Source organism: Coprinopsis cinerea (genome assembly GCF_000182895.1).
Source record: "Coprinopsis cinerea okayama7#130 chromosome 9 map unlocalized cont3.9, whole genome shotgun sequence".
In the NCBI taxonomy this organism is placed as follows: Eukaryota; Fungi; Basidiomycota; class Agaricomycetes; order Agaricales; family Psathyrellaceae; genus Coprinopsis; species Coprinopsis cinerea.
Window position 1 is genome coordinate 744,174 of NW_003307536.1, and position 20,875 is coordinate 765,048.

The 20,875-nt window shown below is 53.1% G+C and overlaps 9 protein-coding genes across 9 annotated transcripts; 2 read left to right on the plus strand and 7 right to left on the minus strand.

Annotated features, from left to right (window-relative positions):
• Positions 1-2,206: 2,206 nt before the first annotated feature.
• Positions 2,207-5,882, minus strand: CC1G_02415 (ATP-dependent DNA helicase PIF1; the record flags this gene model as incomplete). The annotated part of the gene is made up of 2 exons (XM_001832101.2): positions 2,207-4,595; positions 4,642-5,882. The coding sequence occupies 2 exons, from the start codon at positions 5,880-5,882 to the stop codon at positions 2,207-2,209; spliced, it is 3,630 nt and encodes a 1,209-aa protein (XP_001832153.2).
• Positions 5,883-6,410: 528 nt separating this feature from the next.
• CC1G_02416 (hypothetical protein) lies at positions 6,411-10,096 on the minus strand (the record flags this gene model as incomplete). Its single annotated transcript, XM_001832102.1, has 10 exons — positions 6,411-6,796; positions 6,851-7,503; positions 7,554-7,692; positions 7,751-7,927; positions 7,985-8,382; positions 8,434-8,751; positions 8,803-8,996; positions 9,052-9,423; positions 9,470-9,688; positions 9,743-10,096. 10 exons carry the CDS (start codon positions 10,094-10,096, stop codon positions 6,411-6,413), a joined length of 3,210 nt encoding a protein of 1,069 aa, XP_001832154.1.
• A 224-nt stretch (positions 10,097-10,320) lies between these two features.
• CC1G_02417 (hypothetical protein) lies at positions 10,321-11,244 on the minus strand (the record flags this gene model as incomplete). The annotated part of the gene is made up of 4 exons (XM_001832103.2): positions 10,321-10,719; positions 10,776-10,835; positions 10,887-10,997; positions 11,053-11,244. The coding sequence occupies 4 exons, from the start codon at positions 11,242-11,244 to the stop codon at positions 10,321-10,323; spliced, it is 762 nt and encodes a 253-aa protein (XP_001832155.2).
• A 443-nt stretch (positions 11,245-11,687) lies between these two features.
• Positions 11,688-12,472, plus strand: CC1G_02418 (hypothetical protein; the record flags this gene model as incomplete). Its single annotated transcript, XM_001832104.1, has 4 exons — positions 11,688-11,767; positions 11,838-11,897; positions 11,947-12,006; positions 12,061-12,472. 4 exons carry the CDS (start codon positions 11,688-11,690, stop codon positions 12,470-12,472), a joined length of 612 nt encoding a protein of 203 aa, XP_001832156.1.
• A 186-nt stretch (positions 12,473-12,658) lies between these two features.
• CC1G_02419 (hypothetical protein) lies at positions 12,659-13,519 on the minus strand (the record flags this gene model as incomplete). Its single annotated transcript, XM_001832105.1, has 4 exons — positions 12,659-12,803; positions 12,859-13,183; positions 13,238-13,363; positions 13,417-13,519. The coding sequence occupies 4 exons, from the start codon at positions 13,517-13,519 to the stop codon at positions 12,659-12,661; spliced, it is 699 nt and encodes a 232-aa protein (XP_001832157.1).
• Positions 13,520-13,699: 180 nt separating this feature from the next.
• On the plus strand, positions 13,700-16,583 carry CC1G_02420 (hypothetical protein; the record flags this gene model as incomplete). Its single annotated transcript, XM_001832106.1, has 5 exons — positions 13,700-13,765; positions 13,827-14,249; positions 14,310-14,698; positions 14,747-14,991; positions 15,046-16,583. The coding sequence occupies 5 exons, from the start codon at positions 13,700-13,702 to the stop codon at positions 16,581-16,583; spliced, it is 2,661 nt and encodes an 886-aa protein (XP_001832158.1).
• Positions 16,584-17,008: 425 nt separating this feature from the next.
• CC1G_02421 (hypothetical protein) lies at positions 17,009-17,960 on the minus strand (the record flags this gene model as incomplete). The annotated part of the gene is made up of 3 exons (XM_001832107.2): positions 17,009-17,023; positions 17,255-17,549; positions 17,947-17,960. The coding sequence occupies 3 exons, from the start codon at positions 17,958-17,960 to the stop codon at positions 17,009-17,011; spliced, it is 324 nt and encodes a 107-aa protein (XP_001832159.2).
• Positions 17,961-18,394: 434 nt separating this feature from the next.
• Positions 18,395-19,793, minus strand: CC1G_02422 (hypothetical protein; the record flags this gene model as incomplete). Its single annotated transcript, XM_001832108.2, has 2 exons — positions 19,053-19,793; positions 18,395-18,983 (listed from the first exon to the last, which is right to left on the minus strand). Exons 1-2 carry the CDS (start codon positions 19,550-19,552, stop codon positions 18,395-18,397), a joined length of 1,089 nt encoding a protein of 362 aa, XP_001832160.1. The 5' UTR covers positions 19,553-19,793.
• Positions 19,794-20,377: 584 nt separating this feature from the next.
• CC1G_02423 (hypothetical protein) lies at positions 20,378-20,802 on the minus strand (the record flags this gene model as incomplete). The annotated part of the gene is made up of 4 exons (XM_001832109.1): positions 20,378-20,433; positions 20,488-20,494; positions 20,561-20,574; positions 20,643-20,802. The coding sequence occupies 4 exons, from the start codon at positions 20,800-20,802 to the stop codon at positions 20,378-20,380; spliced, it is 237 nt and encodes a 78-aa protein (XP_001832161.1).
• Positions 20,803-20,875: the final 73 nt, after the last annotated feature.

A 20,875-nucleotide genomic window follows, 5' to 3' on the forward strand; every position in this document is an offset into this window, starting at 1 on the left:
GGCATAGCCGGGTAAATCCCGGTGCACCAAGCCCTGACGTGTAACCGTTCCCAAGTGGCATAGAAGAGGGTCTACCAAGAATTCAGCGTCGGGCCCCTCTTTCAGTCTTACCGCGGGTGGGAACTGGTGTGTTACGCTGCGAGTTCTTCGTTGTTGTTTCCTTTGACTTTTACAGGGATATGTTACTCCATTCGTAGTGTGTCCAAGCTGCTACAGGCTCGCGACTGCTCACGAGGGTAATGGTTTTCGGACTTGGAGCATAATGGACCTAATGGTCCCCACTTAACGCCCGATTGAGATGACAGGAGAACATCAAAGAACATCTCCGTGTCGGATTTAACCTTGAAGAAGCAAGGAATCGCATCACATCCCGAGCTAGTACTGCTAGTAAGTACTTGTCTAAAGGTGAGAATGAAAGGAAATGACCGATCTTCGCAAATCCGCTCCGCTCGGGATGCGAGAGTCGTCGACTTCTCGACTGGGGGTTGCGTATGCGCCGCAGGTGAACGCACCTGAGTAGCAGCGTCTCTTGTACACCATTATGCGGTGCGATGTTGTCTCTGTCTTTGTTGGCCCACCCACCGAACCATCATTTGAGTCTTGTTGATTGGGGTGCGAGTATAAGCGCCTGTCTCTGATACGCGCCTAAAATAGGGGCCGGCCTCCGAGCTGAGAACACGTCGGCCTCAGAACGGAGACAAATCGACCAAGTACACAGTACATACTACTCTAGGCGTAACGTCATTGGTGCCAACGTTGCGCTTCCGGCCTTGGCGGTCCTTGTCAGAAGCAGAGTGAATATTGAACGGAGAAATGTCAAGTTTGGTGTGTTACATGGTACTTGGCTACTTCTAACTGATGGGTGTCGAGTGTGTCGCTTGTTACGTTCCAGGCTGCAGTGAGCTTCTGATTATGGCATGCACGACAAGCCCAGTGGCAGCTTGGCACATCTAATAGTGGTTGTTGGTACCATGGAGGCGGTAGAAGTGCTAGAGCAATACTTACACGCTCCGCAGCACCGTCACGTCGTGTATCCGCTGGAACTGGCTTTCGAAAGAGGGGGCAACTTAAAGACTCCGACAATTGGGAACATTGAGAAAGGAAGAGATTGATAAACGCGGCGCTGTAATTAGGCCCAGTGAAGTACAACGTCGGTTCACGTACCGGATGAATAGATCAGTAATTCGAACATCGATTGCCCAACCATCGGACGGCCGAGTGATGTCATTCATAGCCCTGGTAGCCTTTGTTCATTGTAAAAATCATTGGATATTATCACCTTAATAGCACACCGACTAACCCTCTTAGACATGATACCAAGCTCTTGGTTTTTCGTGACTTTCGCCGGGGAAAGTATAGGGTGCTGGTGCGCGGAAAGCCACCAGGAATGGCTGGTGAATTCCAACGCGGAAATGCTGTAAATTCGAAGCCTATGCAGGTCACTGGGTATAAGGCTAGCAGAGGCAACGGACCGCTTCGAGACATCTCACGGACGCCCTCCAGACCTTAAGGAAGTTGAGGAAGACGAAGACGAGAGGACGAGAGGCAGAAGGAGGAAGAGGAAGAGAACACGAGTACTATAGCCGTCCACACCCAAACCACCGCACCCCACCAGCAACCACGCCCAACGTTCCCTTAGATATCCCTTCACCTCTATATCCCGCCTTCTTATTCACATTCGAACCTTTGATCTATCTTCCCCTCAACTCTTATTTTCGTTTCTCGATTCCATTATTATTTATATACATCCACTATACTCTACACGCTACACTAGTCTCCTCTTACTACTCACCACACCCAACCCCCCGCACACGCTTCTTTTCATACTCTATCCTCCTTTTTCGTCAGTCTTTCCTCTCTCAACTAACCCCTCTATAGATAACACCTAATTAGAATACTATTAGACAAGATCTGCCTCGCTTCGCTACGGCTTCAGGTCTGCCACTGGAACCGCTTCAATAGAGGTCCATCGAGACGCCATATATTATCGCGAGCCCATGAGACAATTGCTTTAAAAAACAATAGAATCCAATGGCGCAGCAACGACAATTAGCAACGCCTTGCGTTGGTGTGCGGTGGCGGTGTTCAACCCATTTGTTTGCGATCAACATACTTGGGTTAGGGTCAACCTCCTTTCTCCCAACGTCCATGTCTGCTCTGATACCTCGCTGCGCGTCCACAGTACAGTAAGTCGGATACTCTGTCATCATTCAAGAATCTCTAAGTAAGTTACATTTGTAGTCGAAGCCTGCCCTTCATCCATTCGAACAATGGCGTGGTGTCGATTCCGAATTCGAGACATCGCGGTGTACAGTTGTCCATGGGAGAACACCGGCGAAGTCAAGTCGATGCCAACACGATCGAGAGTGAGTCCTTGACAGCTATTGAATGTCGTCGCGTACGCTGGAGCTAACGGGAACTGCCGTCGACACAGTGTATGTCCTGAATACAAATTCGCTTCGAATGTTATCCTGGGGATCAAGATATCTTCGCCTTCTTGCACCCCGCTCTCACGCACAATTTGAACGGTTATGAGTCGCGTGCCTACTCCCTTCACCAAAACCCGAGCATTCTTCACGAGTCCTCTATCGATTGAGAAGTTGCGCAACAGTCGACAAACGGACCCCACCTTCACCGACACGGCATGAGGAGGCAAACCAGGCGGTGTATGACGCATTACATAGTCCAACACCGCCTCCGGGGCTGGTACCTCAGCATCTTCCACCTCCTTCAGTTTGTCGGCCGCGTAATATGTTTTGTTATGACCGGGAAGACGGTTCAAGATCAACGTGTTGTATCTGTCGACCTGCCTGTTCGTCGGGGCCAATATGGCGCGTTTCACGCAGTTGGTGGGATGGAGAAGGATCTCGTCTGGGAAGACAAAGGATGTCAGGTCGCTCTCTTCAGTGACAGTGCGTAGACCGGTCAAAGGTATGTCGGGACCGCCTCCATCTCCGATCGCGTTGACAAATGTCGCAAATTCAGGATCTTCGGCATTCCTAATGGGGTGGATGAGACGGGCTATGGTGAAATACCTCCACAGGGGCGAAGACTTTATTGAAGCGGCAACCACTTCGGCGCGGGACCCTCCTCGAACAACGGGGCATGTTTGTCTGAAGTCACCAAGCAGAACAATGACTTTGCCTCCAAAGGGTATGTCGGTTCCCATGACGTCCCTCAGAACATCATCGACGCAACTAAGAACCGCTCGATTTGCCATAGGTGCTTCATCCCATATGATCAGAGATGCTTCTCGTATCAGTTCAGCACGGGCATCTGTTGAGCGAATGGGGGACTGAAGCATCTCGTTCTTTTCATTGACGGGGACCTTGAATGTAAGTGAGTCGACAATTCTCTCTTGAAAGACTTTATCGCTAACCTTAAAGGTAGAGTGTGTGGTCCTCCCTCCATCGTAAAGTTGAGCGGCAAAAGCAGACGACGCTGTTGGAAGGACAACACGGCCTTGGGCACGGAGCTTATTGCATAGCGCACGAATAACGGTTGTTTTCCCCGTACCCGCTTTTCCATCGACAAATAAACTCAACGGAATCTTCATCTCGATCGCTTCCATGATGGTCTCATACACCTGGCTTTGCTCGTCATTAAAAAGTCGTCTACTCGCTTCTGCCTGAGCATTTAGCTCCTGTTCTCGACCCGACCAACGCCTAAGTTCTGCGGTCAGCTCGGCCATGCGTTCCACTGGCTGTGGTAGTCCGTAGTCGCTGAGTGTCTTCCCGTACTCCCCGAGATAATGGCCCATCTCTTGGAGGGCCTCGTTCCTCCCAAGATCGATATTGCCGTTGTTGCGAAGGGTAAAATCGTAAGCCAGTGATTCCCAGAACTCATCCCAGACTAACAAAGGAGCGGGGACACAGTCATTGACCAAGAGATGCACGAAGAGAACACGTATTTCGCGAGGTGTCCTCAATGCTGCAATGGCTTCGGCGATCGCAAAGATAGCTTCGTCGTCATCGGTGAAGATACCCATTGCAATGGCAGCCTCCTGGTACGTTCTGAATTGAACGCCGTTGACGGTTCTGACGTCTTCATAAGATCTGGCGGCCCTCTGAGTTAGAATCGCGCGCAAATAGAAAGTCTGGCCTTGGGTCTGTCGCACGTTCTGGATCCTTGCAAGATGTGTAATGGAACCGGCACGCAAGATGACATGCATACGGGGAGCGTCCAAACCATTCGGGCGCTCGCGGTAATATCTTGGATGGCCATCTTTTTCGGGGTTGTAGGGATCGATTCGGAACAGGGTGAAGTATTCGGTGTAGGTGAGGTCGTCAAAGTTGCGTGTCTGGCCTTCATATAGGAAGGTCCCGTCAGGGCGCAGGAAATACCGCTCCAGCTTGGATAGGGAGCCTTCATCGCTACGTCGTGAGTAACGTTGGTTCCGGATGTTATCTTGATCGTGGACAGGAAGAGCGGTCACAGAGGGGTCCTTTTGGGTAATTCTGAATCCCAGGATGCGCCATGCAGCCTCTCCAGCAGATAAGTACCGCGCATTCCAGAAGTCTTCAATCTCGTTGATGACCTCCGGATTGTTGTCATCAAGTATACGGTAACGAGCTCGATCGGGTCCTAATAAAATCCTTTGATTGAAATTCGGATAGCTTATTTAGGGCGAAGAGAACATACCTTTGTGAATATACTTGAAATAGGTATTGGAAGAGGTGTGAAGTGCTAGCGATTTCGAAGTTGATGTGACACTTCATCATCCTTATTAAGGGGAGACAGTGCGGTACCACCATACAGTCTTGGGCGGATCTTCTGCGATAGAAAACACGTCCTTCGGGACTGATGGTTGTGGTAGGGGTAATGGGGAAGGGGTAATTGAATCGACACTTGCGAGAGCCATCAGCTTGCTCTCTCTGGCAATATGTCGAGGGGGGACGATTCTCGGGCGGGTGATTATGCATCATGAACTTCTGAATGAGTTCACGATCCACTGGGTCGTTTGGTAGCTCAGCAGAGACTACACTATCAATGTGCTGGGGAGTAGAACAGTCGCGGCGGTATTTGATGAGAATATGGATGTGAGGTAGGCCGCGTTTCTGGAACTCGACACACTGGATGGTGTAGATAGGGGAGCCTGCATTAGGGAACATGGTTTTCAGGGCCTTCAGGAGTTGGCGGACCTTTTGCTTGAAGACGCGTACAACGACTAATGGGACATCGGAGTAGTCTTGGCCAGGGCGAAGCTGCGACTGTATTTCCGGCCATTCGGGGTTGCAGGTCATTGTCACAAAAAAGGTGGGCGTCCCGAGAGCAGCAGCAATGGCCAGCGAGTCAGACACTTGCTCGGAGGCCCACTTTCGTGAGCCCAGAAAAGAAGCAGGGAGATAGATGTTCTCGTTTGGTTCAACCTCTTCCTCCCCCATCAACTGCGCATCCTCTCGAGTTCGACGGTCCTCGAGGGACCTTTGAATGAAAGCCAACCTGCTTTCAAGGTCACGTGTATGCATGTCCACCAAATACTCGCAAGTGAGACGGCCAAAGATGGAGAAACGCTCTTCACGAAGTAGTCGAGCGCGATAATGCCACATTTGAGTTGTTGTAGCTTCACGATCAATGTCCCCATTAAGAACCGCTGCACCATTCGCATCAGTGACAGAGCCAAAGAGGCCCCATCCAAGGGTAGCATGGGGAAATAGAAGTGGGTAGGAGAGGGGCTCCCACAGGCGACTGACATTGGCGATGCGGTAGTTGGAGTTATTCTGACGGGAAATGACCAAGCGTCGACCTGAGACATCAGAGACAGCGGTGTTGTGAAGGGATATCAGTGCCGCAATCTCGGAGGAGGGGCCGGTTTCATTGACAACCAAGGATGCCTGGGGAGCATGCTCTGCCATGCACCAGATGCTGTAGCTATTATCCATAATTACAGGTTACATCCATCTATACGTTATTCATAACTACATGGATGGCCACAGGTACATTTTTATTCATAACCGCCTCCTATAGAACCAGATCACAGGCTCGCTCTGCCCAGCCACACACTTTCCAAACCAGGACAGTTCTCCGGACCATTGATGTCGGCATCCCGGCAGACCCAAAACGAGCAGAAAGCGAGATCTGGCGATAGGTGCCTGGCCAAAATAGGGCAGACACCTCGACCCAAGTGCCCTCGTGTTCTGGTTCTCCATTGGGCACTACCCCCGCCGTCCAGCACCCTCGTGACCTGCTTCTCCATTGGGTTGGAAGCAGCGCCCTCGTGTCCAGCGACGCATCTGGGGACGCGAGCCATCAATCCGATGACGCCATTCCCATAGCCACATCCATCATGACAGGTGCCCAGCAATCGTCCGCAATTGTATGATATTCGCAAAAACATATCTGAACCCGGCATTAGACATCGTACGAGGGGGGGGGGGGGGAGAAACCAAGGGGGGTACAGTAGGGTACAGTCATGTAGCCTCCACCATTATCCAAGGACTCTTTCCATCCCACATTTCCATCAATTGCGACCGGATGGAACCGAATGTCTTCTTGGCGTGCAAAATCATTGCGTCTCTTATAGCGGCCTGCCTATGAGCGTAAGCAACCTTGCCTTGTCGAACTCTCTCCAAACCCGCCACCTCCAAGGAGTACACGGAAGGGTGCTGGTTGAACTCCGTAACCGGAGGATCCACCCACGATTCACTAGACTGTTGGAAAGCGGCCCGGTCCCGCCAGCGCTTCGCCTCCCATTCAAACGTTACTTCCACCCTTCGAATCTCCTCAGCAAGCAGCACACATTCCTCCTGCCAGCGGTGGGCCCGCGCTCGGGTTTTGCACCATTCGAGACGTAGGTCTAAATTACGTCACCGTGCCAAAAAGAACCCACATTATAACTGTTATGACATACCGGAAGTACCCGTCTGATCCCCCCCACCTGCCACCGAACCCACTCGCCAGATCCAACTCAGCTGCTTGGAGCCCTCACCACCTTCATCGTCGTCGATTGTCATCCCACGGACGTCTGACTCTGTCAGTACCCGAAGAGTTGCTTCCCAAGACGAATCCGCCGTGATGTTGGTCAAGTTCGAGAGACAGGCGCGAATTAACTTGTAGCGTGTGATGTTGTTGTCAATACGAGTGCCGATAGTTCCAATCAACGCGTTAGCCCTAGTTGTCTGGCGGTATCCCTGCGTGTACTTTTTTTTTAGCTGCCACATGTGCGAACGAAGGATCAAGAGGGTCCTGATTTGCTGCAGGACCGTCTCGCCCTGAGCGACACGATACCGGTGCTCGTACCTAGCAAGACGCTTGTCGTACGGGACCGACTCAGGCACAGCGGAAGGCAAGTAAAGAGGGAGGGTGCAGGTATCGTCGGGGCCACTGGAGTCTTCCTCCTCTTTCTCCTTTTGGTAAGCCGCCACCGAAGGCATGAAGAATGCCTGCAATTTACGCCACGCCCCAACCTTCCTCCTGACTGTCGTGGAACGCTCCGTGATCATTGCTCTTTGGCGACTCGTTGAGTGTGTGCCCAATTCCTTCGTATCGATCGCTAGTTTAGCCCTGTCCACACAAATCAGAACATGTTGAATACGCGTATACCAGCGACATACTGAGCTGATTCGAGTTCCAACCCCATCCTAATGAAAACACTTGGCCCTACGTTCTTATGCACCAAAACGACCTCTCCCGCATCCACAGCCGCTCTATCCTCCGCCGCCAACGCCTCTCGAACCTTATCCGCTGTCAAAACTACGTAACCGCGGGAGATCAGTGGCTACAGCGACAGCTAGACAGCGAACCAACACACCTTCCGCCTTGCTCAAGAACGGATTCTCGCACGCAGGGTCCTCCTCCCAATCCAGGACCTGTTCCGTCCACTCGGCCACAGAATCTTTTGGCAGTGCCTTCGAAAATTCCAGGAAAGCCTCCACTTGCTCCCTCCGTTTTTGAATAGCCTCCTCAGCTCGCTTGACCAAGTACACAGCTTACAGGCGAAGTCAACGTACATCCGCCGTCATCGCAAGAAGACACTGTCACGCACCCATGGCAACAATTTTCAACCAGTTGTCATCTCCCCAGTGACTGTCAATCTTGTCTCGCCGAGACCCGGGGCCCATTTGGCTGGTGCTCGCCGCCAGCGCGTTGCTTCCTCCCCAACCACGTTCCGGCGACTCCGCCTCAGTCCTTCCCACCCCTTTCGTAAAGTTGAAAGAGTACTCAGCCTGGCACTTAGCAATATGAGCGGCCAAATGGTACTTGGGCACCATGAAGATCATGTGCCGCAAGCGATTGAACCCTGTGGACAGGGCCTTTGGATATTTCTTGGTTCGCATCTCAAGCTTCTGGCTCCACTGACATCCGATGTCGTAAGACCACACGACGTCGTCTGGAGTGTTGTGACAGATGGTCCGCAGAGCGAAGTAGTCCATATATACAAATCTATGATCCAACGCGTCAGAGACGCCCTAAGTGAAAGGGAGATCCTCCTACCGTTCACCCTTATGGAGATCGCCTGCCGACTCAGGCCTCCGCATGTCGTGCCGAGCACACATGGCGATGCCAACCCCCGTAGTCGCAATACCCTTCCCTCCGCGAATGCTTGCCGATTTGATGGCGTCGTGATTGTTGCAGGTGCTCTTCTCCTCGTCCTCCCCTGTGTCGAACGCGGCCAAATGAGATCTGAAACTCTTGTCGTCGACCATGTAAGCGTAACCCTTGTTTAAGCCAGGGTCGCGTTCGTCAGAAGATACATCCTTGCGCTTGAGTCGGAAGTTGGCGTCCATAGCGAGGAAGAGCCGGTAAACAAACCTATCAGCGTCATCAGTAACCGAAAAGGTGCAAAATCAAGTGTAATCGCACCGCTTGTGGTCCTCCACGGAGTCCCAGCCCTCGGGTAGATTGATTTGGGGATAGGGACATGCAGGACACAGCAAGGCGCACTCGCCAGGGGCCGTACCTTCGATTCCAGACAGAGAGTGACCTCGCCCCGCCCTCTTCATCATTCGGATATGTTGCCAAAGGTGCGCGATTCTAAGGAAGCTTGGGTACCGGTCCTGGAAGGCAATGAAGTCAGCGACGTCCCATGAATGAGGCCGAGATATATCCTACCGGTACTGTTTGGGTTCCAGTGTTGTCGGTGCGTCGTTCCAAGGCGCGCACAAACTCGTAGGCGGAAGTTTTCGACGTAAAGGCGAGCATTTGGTACGTCTCCAAAACGTGAAAAGTCGCTGCCGTCTGAGGCTCCGCGGTTGTGGCAGGGAAAAGGCGATGCCTCAGGAGTTGCACCCAGTGGGAGCCTCCCGAGGAACACCCGCAAAAGTCCAGCCCGACGGAGGATATCCCGTCGGCGTGAACAATCACAAACGAGTCGTCCCTTGGGCGTTTCGGTACAGGACACCTCTGGCCATCGGGGTGACCCAATTGAATTCGCAACCCCAACGCCATCAGGCTGACCCGTTCAAAGAATTTGCCATTCCAACGCTGCGGATAGTGAGCACAAAGCACGACAAATGGTGACAGTACTCACCTCCGCGCTGTGGAAAGGTAGGCGACTGTGTTCCCGTACCATACACCCCTGACAGTGGAGCACATTCGAAAAGCATGCTTTACATCGGAAACCTTCACCAGTGCTCAACTCGCAACCACAGGAGCCGCAAAGCGATTGATTGTCGGGGGCCTCCAAACGTAGAATTTCATCCAAAAACATATCTAACTTCTCTACGAAACCTGAGGTGGGCAGATCTGACTGGGAAGCTAACGTTCAGTGCACATGGGAGGGAAACGCTCAGCCAATACTCACAGGAACCTGGGCTCTGGGCTGCTTGTTACCTCCTGCGCCCTCTTCGGCCCTCTCGTCTTCCTCCCTTGTCTCCAGACTGCCTACGTCGACGGCAAAATGCTCCGCAAACATAGCCTCCACGTCTACCCTGAGTCGACACGTGTCATCCTGAGCGTTGCTGACAGCATGTGCGCGCTGAGTCGGTTTTTTTGTGGGGGATGGTGGCACCGAGAGGAAGGAGTCGGAGGCGAGATACCCATGCGACGTTGAATCAATGCTGGTGTACTCTTCTTGGACTTCCGAAGGCTGAGACTGAGGATCATCGAAGTCGTAAAACTCGACATTGTCCGCCAGACGTCGTTTCTTCGGAGGCATAACGGTAGGTGGTCGCCAGATATCAAACCGTTATCGAAGGCAATGATCGATACGGGGTGTGTCAGCACCCCGCCAAGCTGTTCCCACGCGCAGGTTTAACCCAAAACGCGTAACCCGCCCTGTCAAGGCTCGATCGGCGGAGGTGGGCTGGATATAACCCCAAGTTCGAAAGCATCAAGAAATAGATGATTGCACTTTTATATAACAACAGAGGTAAGATCTATTCAACCCTCAACCCTAAGAGGCCCCGCAACCGCGTCGATCTCCTCACCCTCCGAGTTATAAACGGGAACTCGTTGAGCCTTCCCCACCTCATCTCCATCAGAGTTGTACACACAGATTAAAGGATCGATGGGCTCAGCCTTTTTGAAGCCCGTAACCTCCACCTCACCCTCGGAGTCTGATGAGTCCACAACGAGAACCACACCGTTGGGAGTCTTATCTCCGACCTTGAGTTTCTTGGACTTGGGCCTTCTCCTCTTGTCGATTTTGGTGGCGGCGGCGGAGGTGGAAGAGGAGGGGCGCGACGAAGAGGTATAGCCCCGCTTCTGCTTAATCTCAGCGAGTCGGCGCCATACACGCGCCTTATCCATGAGCGACAGGTTGTGGTAGGAATGTCCCGCCTGCGGGTTTTGTTATTCAGTGGATCCATTACGCGAGTGAACAAACACTATCTTACCACATCTGTGTATCCGGGCATGCGGGGTGGAGCAGCGGCGTGTCTCTTCTCAAGCGCTGCCTAAACAAAGGTGAGTACCTGGCCACATCAACCATCAACAAGTTGACTTACCAAACATGCTTCCCACTGCTCGGCGTCGAGCGCGAATGCTTCCTCCCATGTGATGTCCGGCTCCACCCCTCTTCGCGAGTGTGACGCCCAAACGATGTCTTTATGGATAAACTACCGACGGATCGATGAGAAGCTCGACAATGCTAATTAAAGGTGAACCACTTACGTCGGCTTTGATCGCCCTCCTCTGGGCGAGCAAGTACGGAGGATCGCCGTCGTCGGGCTCAGGGAAGTCTGTGTGGAACCTATCCACACAGGCTTCCAGGAACTCATGTAGCCTCCCAGCTCGATGCGCAGGGGTATACCAGAAGCTGAAACGGGTGATGAGCTTGTAGTGGGCGGTGATACCGTACATCATTGCGGGGGAGTATGTGGGCTGCAGCCAACAGCGATGAGAATTGGGTGCAGGACGACAGTAGGAGAAATAAAACCCACCTTGCAGCGCGGACCAGAGCAGGGCACAGAGGGGAAGAAAGAGAGGCGGGGTCCCATTGAGAATCCACTGACAGCTTTTTGAGTGAGAATCCCTCGGGGACGGTTCGGTTTGGTCTAATCGAAGCTGCAACCCCCTCCAAACACGCGCTCTGACCTAACAGCAACATCAATGAGTGTTTTTCCTAGCAAAGACGATCCCGTAAAATCACAAGAAATTAGCCAGAATTTCGAGTGGAAAAATCCGCTTCTAACGATACCAGTTTCGAGATGAACCGAGGGGAAAAAGTAAAAATGAGACGAAACCCGAGAGATCGTAAAGAGACAGGTTTGTCCGCACTTAGAAAGCAAGGTTTAATCTCCTCCACCATGGGACGCCCCCGAAAGTACACCACTATCGAAGAGAGAAAAGAGGCTGCAAAGAGGGCTAGCAAGCGGTATTACTCAAGGTACTAAGCTCGTCCCCACCCGCTTTTGTTTTGCCGTTAAAACTAAAGAAATCTTCTCGCATTGATCAAGGAACAAGGATGACATTAACCGTCTCAGGCGTGAGGCCTACCGCGAGCAACATCCTAAACGGTATGTCAATCCAAACATAAACCCCTGGACGATGTTCATACTCTCATAGGACAGAGGTGCAAATGGCGAGGGTGCGCGAACGAGACGAGATTGCCGCCGCGGAAGGCAGGTGCGGAGGCTTTCCGTTTAATTCAATGTTCCTTTTCTGAACTTGCCCTTTTAGGAATCCGGCGACATGGATTGCTCGAGCACGAGCTTTGGTCAATCGTAGTGAGGTCCTTGTAGGCCCACTCCCTCGGAAATATTTGGATGATCTATGCCAATCCATCTTCTCCACGGCGTCAAGCGCGCCGACCCCCCCAACTCTCGCTACAACTATCTCTCAGTTCTCGCGACTTCAGAAGCAATCAGGCCAATGTGAAGCGACGGTATTGGACGTAGCAGGGGCGGGAGACGACTGGAAGGAAGTCCGAACCTTGGTCAAGCCAATCCAGGACATATTACTCAGCTTAGAGGAGATCGAGACCATAACCACCACCTTGGGTCCTCGTCAACTGGAGGAGGAGTGGTCCGGCGGCTCACTACATTACCAGAGCGTGTGGAACAGTAGCACTGCCCCGGCTGAGAGGTGTTAACAGCTGGGTTCTTACATGCTAGGAGAAAAAATGGAATGGCGACAGGGAACGATCTGACATTTGAGAGCAACTAAATGGTACACAGCGACGTAGCAAGGAGATACAAATACAAACTGTGGTAAAGGCTCGCGACAAGAAGACTACACGGCCGGGAAGGATCACGAAGGCGATGGAAGGGTGATGGGCTCAACCGCGGCGAACAGAGCGGTCCCCGACGTCAACGGTGCCATTGGCACAGGCCATGTTCCAAGCCGCCAGAGCTTCCTCGTGGGTATCGTACCTCTTGTAGCACGAGTGGGGGACACCGATGACCATGGGCTTGACGGTCAACCTGTCCGTCGGTGAGTAAACGGTGGGATGGGGGAAAAATGCTATGGGGCACTTACCAGTCCTTGTAGATGCCGCGAGAAGTACCAGAGGTGACTACATACCAGGTGTCCTTGGAATCGCGCAGGAGGTTGTAAGCGCTGCAGTGGGCGCAGACAAAGCCACGGAATGAGGCAGGGGCGTCGGGGTTGAGGTCGCGAGCGTAAACCGACTTGCCTGAGGCGCTGCCAGCAGCGACGTCGCCGTTGCTGGGCCCCGTCTCCGCAGCACGGCGTTGAGCCTCCAGTTCGGCTTGGTCTTCGGCAATGAGTTCTTCGGCACAGGCAGCATCAGCTGCTTCCTCCGCCTCGCGCTTCTCGAGAGCGGTGACGAGCTCGCTGGCTTCTGTAGAGAGATTTTGAGCGCAGGGGAGGCGGGGGATGAGGGGGAGGTGCTTACCGTCCTTCAAGTCGTAGCCACTGATGCTGAGGGCCTCGAGGATCGTGCGGAGGGTCTCGGAGTTGACCTCGGCGGGGAGCTCAGGTCGGTTCTTGCTAGGTTCGGCGGCTGGGGTCTTGCCTTTGTCTGCGAAAGGGCATGTCAGCTGTGAATAACGGAGCGTCACAAACCCGTCTTACCCTCACCAGGGGGTGGAGGAGAGGCGACGTTGATACCGAGAGCGGCGCAAGTCGCCACAAGGGAGGAGAGCGTAAGAGCCTTGGGAGTGGTGGAAGCAGTCATTTTGCTGAGGCGGTTTTTGGGGCGGTGGAAGACTGGGTTGTCAATAAGAACACGGCCTGTCAGGGTTTTTATACCTGTGAGGCGATATTTGGAGTCATTTGGACACAAAGAATACGTACCCGTGCAAGCGCAATAGCCTGGCACCCAGGTGGCACGCGAATCCTCCTGTAATCCCCACAAATGGCCACGTCTACCCCCTCCGCTGACGCCCCGCCGGGGGAAGGAAGTGGGTCTACAAAAGAGGCCGTAAGTTAGATTAGGTTTATTCTTTTTTGAGGCAAAGGCTGAAAAAATCATTGACCGATAGTACGACTGGCATCCGACCCACCATGTCCAGAAAAACTTTCTCCGCAGCAAGATGGCCGCTTTCCTGCAGGCGAGAGCGGAGAAGGAGAGAACGAAGAAAAAGGAGCCCGTCAGCAACTTCTTCAAGTCCGTCTACACCGAAGTAGACGTGCGATGGCCAACCTACGAGTCGGAAGAACTCGCAGAAGCTGCCGAAGTGGCTCGACTGGCTGCCGAGGGGGTTGAGGGTGACCCAGATCAGTCTGCTGAGCTTCGAGGACAAGGTTTGGCCGACGAAGACCAGGTCACAGGGACGGGACCTCAGGGGAATGGAAGACGCGGGAAGAGTAAGAAAACCGTAAAGGAAATCGTTGAGGAATCGCAGCCCCGTGAGGCTCCTCCTGCGAATTGGGACGTTGGCGTTTGGCAGGCCGCTAGGCGAAAGGTTAGTTTAATTGCAATGGAAAGCATCGAGATTGGAACTGATCCTCGTGTCTGCTCGCAGAAGGTCTATCGCTGGTTCTACAACCAGGTTCCGAAATTCAAAAGAAAGGGGCCAAAGATCGAACTCGTCATGGCCCCTGTTCAGCGCCGGTCGTTGAGTGACTGGCAGTTGTTCTCCAAAGACTTCTACGGAAAAAAAGTCAGAGGAGCGGTAGAGGAGGAGGCGAAAAGGTTGGAGGCGGCTGGCGAAGAGGTGGAATTGGTGTCGCTGCGCCAAGATATGACGATCAAGGCCTGGAAGGATGCCGATGAAGAAACGAGGGCCCACGTATTCGCGAAGAAGGCTGAGATTGCTGAGGCGAAGGCACAGGCGGCGGCGGCGATGAGCACGGCGATGGACGTTCTTAGCCAGGAAGAAATCGACGCGAGAACCCCTGAGGAGTATCACGAGTACGTCGCATGTTCGAAAGACAATAACGGAGCTTACCTTCTTGTTAGATTCCTCGCGATCCTCCCCGAGCTTCTTGACGCGTTCTTCACTACCGTATCTGCGAAAAGCGGTTGGTCATTCACGGTCCTCGCCGGCGGCCCTGATCCTTCCAAGGAGGGTGGTGCAATCCGCACGATGTCTTATCACCACGGGGTAACTCCCCGCGACCAGACCTTCCGTCAAATTCTTCCACCGAGGCAGTTTGCCGACATCTTCATGAAGCCTTACTCCGGATTCTTACATTTAGTGTATCGTAAGTGCCTTGTACTGTACACCAGCACGAACGTAGGCTTACCTGACATGCCAGCTAAGGAGGTCCGTCAGAGTCGCGAACTAGCCAATGGGGACTCTTCCGCATTGGATCTTCTGTTGTCCTTGAACCCGTCGATGGTGAACGAGGACCTTCCGGAAGATCAAATCGAAGACGCCCAGGCCGGTGCAGCTCGTATCCGACACCCTAAGGGTGTGGCGCCTGACGAATCCAGTGCTACCCCACCAACGAAGTCTGGACAGGGAGATGCTGCGCGTGACGATGGCGAGCTTGGACGGGAGAAGACGGAAGGGGACGCGAAGGGGAAGAAGAGTGCTGGCAGGAAGGGAAGCTCCAAGTCGAAAGGGAAAGGGAAGGCGAGCGATGCGGTCACCCAGGTTCCTTCTCAGGAGTCAAGTGAGGATACCTCGCCATCTGGAAACCTTGTCCGGCAGGTGGTCAACCCCGTGGTGGGGTCGGGGATGCTGGCTTCGGTGAATGTCGCTGGGCCATCGTCTTCCGTTGGCACACGAGGAGAGGTTGCGGGGCAAAGCCTCCATGTCGAGGATGGGAATCTGGTGGGGGAGATTGGGGGGGGCCAATTGGGGTTCGCGGCGTCAAGCGGAGTCGATGGGGGAATGAGCTGCCAGCTGTTCCCGCCGGACGACATGGTGTTTGGTACGGGTTCCGGATTCGTCGAGACGGGCTCAAGTGGTTACGGCGTTCTTCCTGTCCCCAATTTCAATCCCTCTGCGTATCTGCCCCCACCGGGTTCATTGTCGGCACTGCTCCATGACTTCGGGGCTGTGGATTTGTTGGGACAGCAAGCGGCGAATCTGGCGTTGCAGGAGGGAAGGGACGAGTCGGGGGGGAACGTGACTTCGGAGTTCACATCCGCACCGTTGCCGGACACACGTGGCATTGCGTCATCGGACGTGTCGGCCGGGGTCTCTTCTGCTCCTGCCATAGCCAACGAGGCTCGGGTGTCCGAAGGCGAGGCGAGCACTTCTGCCCTATCCCTATCCGCGGTTCCAGACAAACGAGGTCTGGAGGAGGGGGATGCTACTCAAGGACGGGAGAAGCGTGCGCGGCGTATGAATACTAGGCAGGGGGCCCCCGCGTGGGTGGAGAGCGGTCAAGCGTACCTGGCACTACCTGGGGCTGGGTTAGAGTGGGCTAGCTGCATCGAGACGTGGTCCACGTTCGAAACCCGCAATGCCATTTTGGATACGGGGTCCGTGCGCCTGCCCAAACCATCGATCCGTCCCAAGATTCTGTCGCAATGGCTGGCGAAGAAAAAATTCCATGACGCTTTGGGGGGCGAGGACGAGGTGGAGGAGTTCGCTAAGGCCTGGCTGGTATGGTGGAACGGCATACAGCCCGCCTGGAGGATGCATGAGGGCGAGGAGGTGGGATTGCCGAAGCCGATCAGCACGGGTAAGGATTTGTCGGGGCTAAAGAAGCCTGGATTCTGCGGTTTGTTTTCGGTTCTGGTGGGTTTGCGGTGGTGGGCGAGCGCTAAGAAGAGCCCTGTTAAGTGGGAGGCTGCTGTCGCGGACGTGAAGGCCTGTCTGGAGGAGCTGGGTGGCCGCTGAAGGCGCGTACGTGGACGCGGATGCGTGGGATTTTGGGAGAGACCCCGTGACATTTGTTTTGATGATGTCTTGATGGCGGTTATCGCCGGTCCTGAATGCTCGTTTTGGAAGGGTCTGCACGTCATAGATTATTTATAGCTGCCCATGTATTTATGGCATTCTGTGACCCTTTTGGAAAGATTTTGATTGTTACCCACGCGTGGCACCGGTGGCAGATGCTGTCGTCCATAGGAAGTGGAATGAGGGCCTGTTTCTTGGCGTCAGGAAGGGCGGCTTGCGCTGTCTGTCTGGGAGAGTGATGGGCATCACGAAGGTGTGATGTGGCTTGTCGTGATGGAAAAGGGTGGGAACGCGTCGCCCAAATGGCAGGATCGCGCGTTATGCATAACCACCTGAGGGTTCATAACCGGGTCGTTATGCATAATTTACTTATGGATGATCTATGTATTTATGAATAATTCCTACGCATACGCCTCTGCCATGTCATGGACCATGCGTACATACTGTACAAATGGATTGACCCGTTGGAGAGCGTCTCGAATGGTTTGAAGCCACATTAAAGGTAAATCTTCAGCCAGATCCCGTCGAGGCATGGAGCTCATCATAAAGCCGTCGTGCAATAGCCAGCGCATAGCAGAGGACGGATGCATTGGACGGATGCGATGATATACCTTCCCTTGGATGGCAAACATGGCACTGCCACTATAGGAAGGAAAGTCATGGGTTGTCTCGAGGGAAGCGAAGGAGAAGATTAGATTGAGGGCACGAGAGACTTTGGAGATTTGAGGATGGTTGAGGAAAATATTGAATTCGTCTGGCAAGGGAGGTAGGGGGGGAACATCTTGCAGACGACTTCCGCGAGTGCCACAGCAGAAACCCGGTATCTCCCCGGTAAGGAGAATAACCTTACAATAAGGGCATTCATGACGACGTCCATTGCGGACAGCGCCCCATTGCATGGGTGGGCTGGAAACACCACGGATAACCCACGGATGTTCAGAAGTAGACATTGATAAGATAAGTCGGTGTGATGTGACGATGATGGTGATGGCGGGTGATGAGGAATGACCAGGAGAGTAAAGGCGCCATTTATAATGTGGTCAGACTATTGTGAAAGACATGTTATTGTGAGGGATTGGGAAAACGGAAGGCATGGTTACAGTAGGTAAAGTGATGCAGGGGCCGAGCGTGTTGCGTAGCGAAGCAAAAAAAGAGAAAGAGGACATTGAAAATCGGGGACAGGAGAAAGCATTTACAAAAGGTGGCTGCTAGGCGCAAAGCTCGGACCATCTGTTGGTTGTGTCCATGGGGATGAGAGGTCAATGAGAGAGAAAGCAACAGTAAGGCCAGAAACGAATCTCACCGTTGCTGAGACATAAAAAGGTGTGGAAAGAGGTTTGGAGTGATGTTGGGACGCGAATGATAGAGAATGATGTATTCACGTAATTGGTGAACAGAGACGGGTGTCAAAGTAAGGCCCTGAAGCTTGAGCAAGAAAGGCGTAAGGCGGCGAGTAGAGGCGCACAAAGGCAAACGCGTAACAGAATAGTGGTGTTTGTCAACGAAGTCGTGACGGTGGGTAACACCGCGGGATTGAAACTCAAGACAGTAACCTCGCCGTGAGTGGGAGTGGGACATTTTGGTATGAACGAAAGAGTATGAATTGATGGGTTATATACTATACAGATGCAAGGACCACGAAGAGATAGAAATAAAGGTCAAACCATGAAAACAAAAAGTAAAGTAAGTAAGTAGATAAGGTACCGATCAACGGGGTATTCGCGGAAATAAAAGAAATCGAGGGACAAAAGTTATAGACTGCTGTCAGTGGCCTTTCCCTTACCCTTATCAAGGGAAGGCGGCACAGAAACGCCAAAGGCCTCGGGAGGGGGGACGTCAGGATACATGTCTTCGTCTTCCGCCGGAGGAGGGAGTAGCTGATTGCTGTCTGTGTTCGGCTCGGAGGGAAGTGCGATTGCTTGCTTGGAGCGGAGAGAGGCCCTGGTAGGCTTGGCGGCGGCGCGAGGCTTTGTTGTTCGTTTTGATTTGGAAGGTGGAGATGGGGACTCGGGTTCAGGAGCCGTAGCGGCAGGGGGAGGGGAGGAATGGGAAGGGCCAGGCTGAGCATTCGATGGACCAGCCTGAGCATTGGCAGGAGAGGAAGCGAGAGGAGAAACAGTAGCCTGGAAACGGCGCTTTTTTGTGGGAGGCCCGGCACCGGGAGAGTCCGAGGTAGCAAGTGAGTGCGCATCCTGAGGCCTGCAGTTGAGCGCCAAGTGAACAGCGCCAACACGTAGAGAGCGGTTAAACGACTCGCAAAGACCGAATACGGCAACACATGAGGACAGGACGGGGGAAGGGGTATTCTTCCATCGAGGGCTTTTGCCATCGAGTACGCATCTGTAGGTCAACAAAGGCGAAGACGTGAGAACAGAGCGGTAAGAATAAAGTCGAGAATGGAAAACGCACACGACGGAGCTAAACTGGATGGAGTCGCGGACATACTCGGCAAATGAAACAGAGAATGTACGGTTCCCATCGGAGATCTCAACAGCGGAGGAGACTGTGCCGACCACAAAAACGTAGGGGCTCAAGAGAGACGGAACACTCTCTTCGTAAGAGTCCAAAGCGGGGTCGCCCGGGAATGGCTCACATACAATGCCCTCAAGCAGAATGGGAGCATCAGGGGAGAGAAGAGTGTCATCGGAAGGTGGGGAGGGCAAGTACATCTTCGCCTTCAAGGCAACGACGACGTTGTCGGGGAGTGGATTATTCGTAGGGTGTGAATAAACGCGAAGGCGGGCGGGAACGTGCTGTCCATTCGTGCACATGATAGTGGTGTCGTACTCAATAAAGAGCATACGGGCAGGTCGAGAAGGGTTATCGGGAACAGTTCCAGGCTTTGGCGCGGCAGCAACACGGCGACCATTGGCGAGAGCAAAGAAACCGTCGATTATTGCAAGAGACATAGGTGAAGAGGGAAACGGCGATGTGATGCGAAGTGTTTGGAGGAGAGGCGAAGTGCAGGGAGCGCATTTATACAAAGAAGGAAGGGTCAAAGCACGAAAGGAAGGCGTTGCGAACACAAAAGGAAAAGGGCGGGCGGGGAGAGAACAAAACGGGAGGTGAAGAAAGGCGGTGCGGATAGCGACGGGCGCATAGCAACGATAGCAACGAAAGGAAGAAAAGACCAAGAGTGTTTGAGTGAGAGGGAAGGGAAAAAGTATAAATAAGGAGGAGAGAAGAAAGAGGGCGGAACGCAGGGGATGCCTTGAGGAACAAACAGAAGCAAACAAAATTGGATGGTAAGTTTAATAAGAAAAGGGATAGGGCGAAGGCCACCTTAATCTCTGCGCAACCTAACGGCGCGACCCCGAGACACAGGTAGTGGTCACGTTTACATAGGCACTTACTATACGTTACCTCATGGTAGAATCGCTAGGCTATACCGTTTCGACACAGTACCTACTAATGAAACGATATTTCAATCTCAATAAGGGTAGCAGACCTTTACCTGTTCACGCCTGGTAAAAACTCTGCGGCCCGTATTTCACTCGATCCTCGCTACATATTTCCTGGTTCCTTCATCCACCGCGGCCCCGTAAATAGTGGGTTATATATAGTAGTACTTGGAATACTGAGTGATAATCCTTGTTGTTTGTTATAATCAAGATTTAGCACTACCGGTCGCTTCTAATCATGCCATGCATGACAAGCCCGGTGGCAAGTTTATGCATCTAACAGGTGGGTGTTGGCATCATGGTGTGGACGACCAGGGGTAATGTGGCTAGCACTTACAGGCCACCGATTCCCGGGCGAATTGGGCCACAGCAGGTGTATCCCTTAGGGCCTAGGAGGAGCTTTCAATCACATGAGCTAGTCTTCACATAAGGAGGTATCTTACAGATGTCCTGGTTTCGTTCGAGGATTCGAAAGATTCAATTGCAAAAGAGGTGAATGAGTTTGACAGGGCTTACCTTTCCGTTTGCACCTGCGAATCGCGAAAGTGAAGCACATGAGTTTGGGTGAGATAAAGGAAGATGAAACCTATAGACATACAGCGTAGCGGCTCGCTAGTTGGTACCGGTACCGGTTCTGCGGTCAAGGTAGCATCAATGACTTCGCCTATGGCAGCGCAGGAGGCGCCTGTGATGTGGATGGCAACGATGTAGAGCGAACAGAAGGCGGTAGCGTTGGAGAAGAGCCTGTTGATTCGCATGGTACTCGATGGTGCTGTAGAAAGAGTTACAGGCGACAGCACTGAGTTACCCAGTCACTTATTGTAGCTCAAC